Here is an 822-nt window from a genome sequence, read left to right as displayed (position 1 = left end):
GCCGCGGGACGGGGGTCGGTCCTCTCCTCCTCTCCTTCCCCATCCCGCTCACTGCAGGTTCCTCTTCTTCACAAACTTGAGGGCCACGTTGTCATACTCGGTGTCCCCCAGCCACTCCTTGCCCTGCAGCAGGAAGGGCTGCCGGAGAGGAACGGGTCTCCTGGGCACCGCATAGTCATCCCGCTGCGGGTTGTAGGGGTACTCATGCCCGGCGGGCTCCTCCTGGGCCGCCTGCAGCCTCCACGCCTCCCCCTTCACCTCCTCGGGCTCGTCGTAGAGGGTGTGGGTGGACACACCCTCGGGCTCATCGTAGATGTGGTCGGGCTTGGTGGCAGCGGGGCGTAGCGGGGGCTGCTTGCCCATTTGCCCCCCCGCCTCCCTGATGCTGTTATAGAGGGGGTCGGGGACCTCCTCGGGGCAATGGGCCAAGCTGCTGAACTTGCGAGCCACAAAGGTCTTGGCAATGGTGTCGAAGGGGATGGCGTACTCAGATTCGTTGACTGCCTTGGCCGGAGCATCCTGCCTCCGGCCCTTCTCCGGCACTGGAGGGTTTCCCTGGTGGAAGCTCGGGCTCATCGTAGATGTGGTCGGGCTTGGTGGCAGCGGGGCGTAGCGGGGGCTGCTTGCCCATTTGCCCCCCCGCCTCCCTGATGCTGTTATAGAGGGGGTCGGGGACCTCCTCGGGGCAATGGGCCAAGCTGCTGAAGCCACAAACCACAAAGGTCTTGGCAATGGTGTCGAAGGGGATGGCGTACTCAGATTCGCCTTGGCCGGTGGCCGGAGCATCCTGCCTCCGGCCCTTCTCCGGCACTGGAGGGGTTC

At 65.2% G+C, this 822-nt stretch overlaps 1 protein-coding gene across 1 annotated transcript in view; it reads right to left on the bottom strand.

Annotated features, from left to right (window-relative positions):
- Window positions 1-48: 48 nt before the first annotated feature.
- The window catches only part of DOK2 (docking protein 2), a 3126-nt gene continuing 2352 nt past the window's right edge, over window positions 49-822 (bottom strand). The window contains exon 6 of the mRNA XM_009286192.1: window positions 49-592. Coding sequence (XP_009284467.1) covers window positions 49-592 — 544 coding nt within the window. The remainder of the gene's footprint in view (window positions 593-822) is intronic.

This window comes from Aptenodytes forsteri, unplaced genomic scaffold (genome assembly GCF_000699145.1).
Source record: "Aptenodytes forsteri isolate BGI_AS27 unplaced genomic scaffold, ASM69914v1 Scaffold168, whole genome shotgun sequence".
Lineage (NCBI taxonomy): Eukaryota > Metazoa > Chordata > Aves > Sphenisciformes > Spheniscidae > Aptenodytes > Aptenodytes forsteri.
The sequence above is the reverse complement of the archived record's forward strand: the minus strand, read 5'-3'. Positions and strand labels throughout refer to the sequence as shown.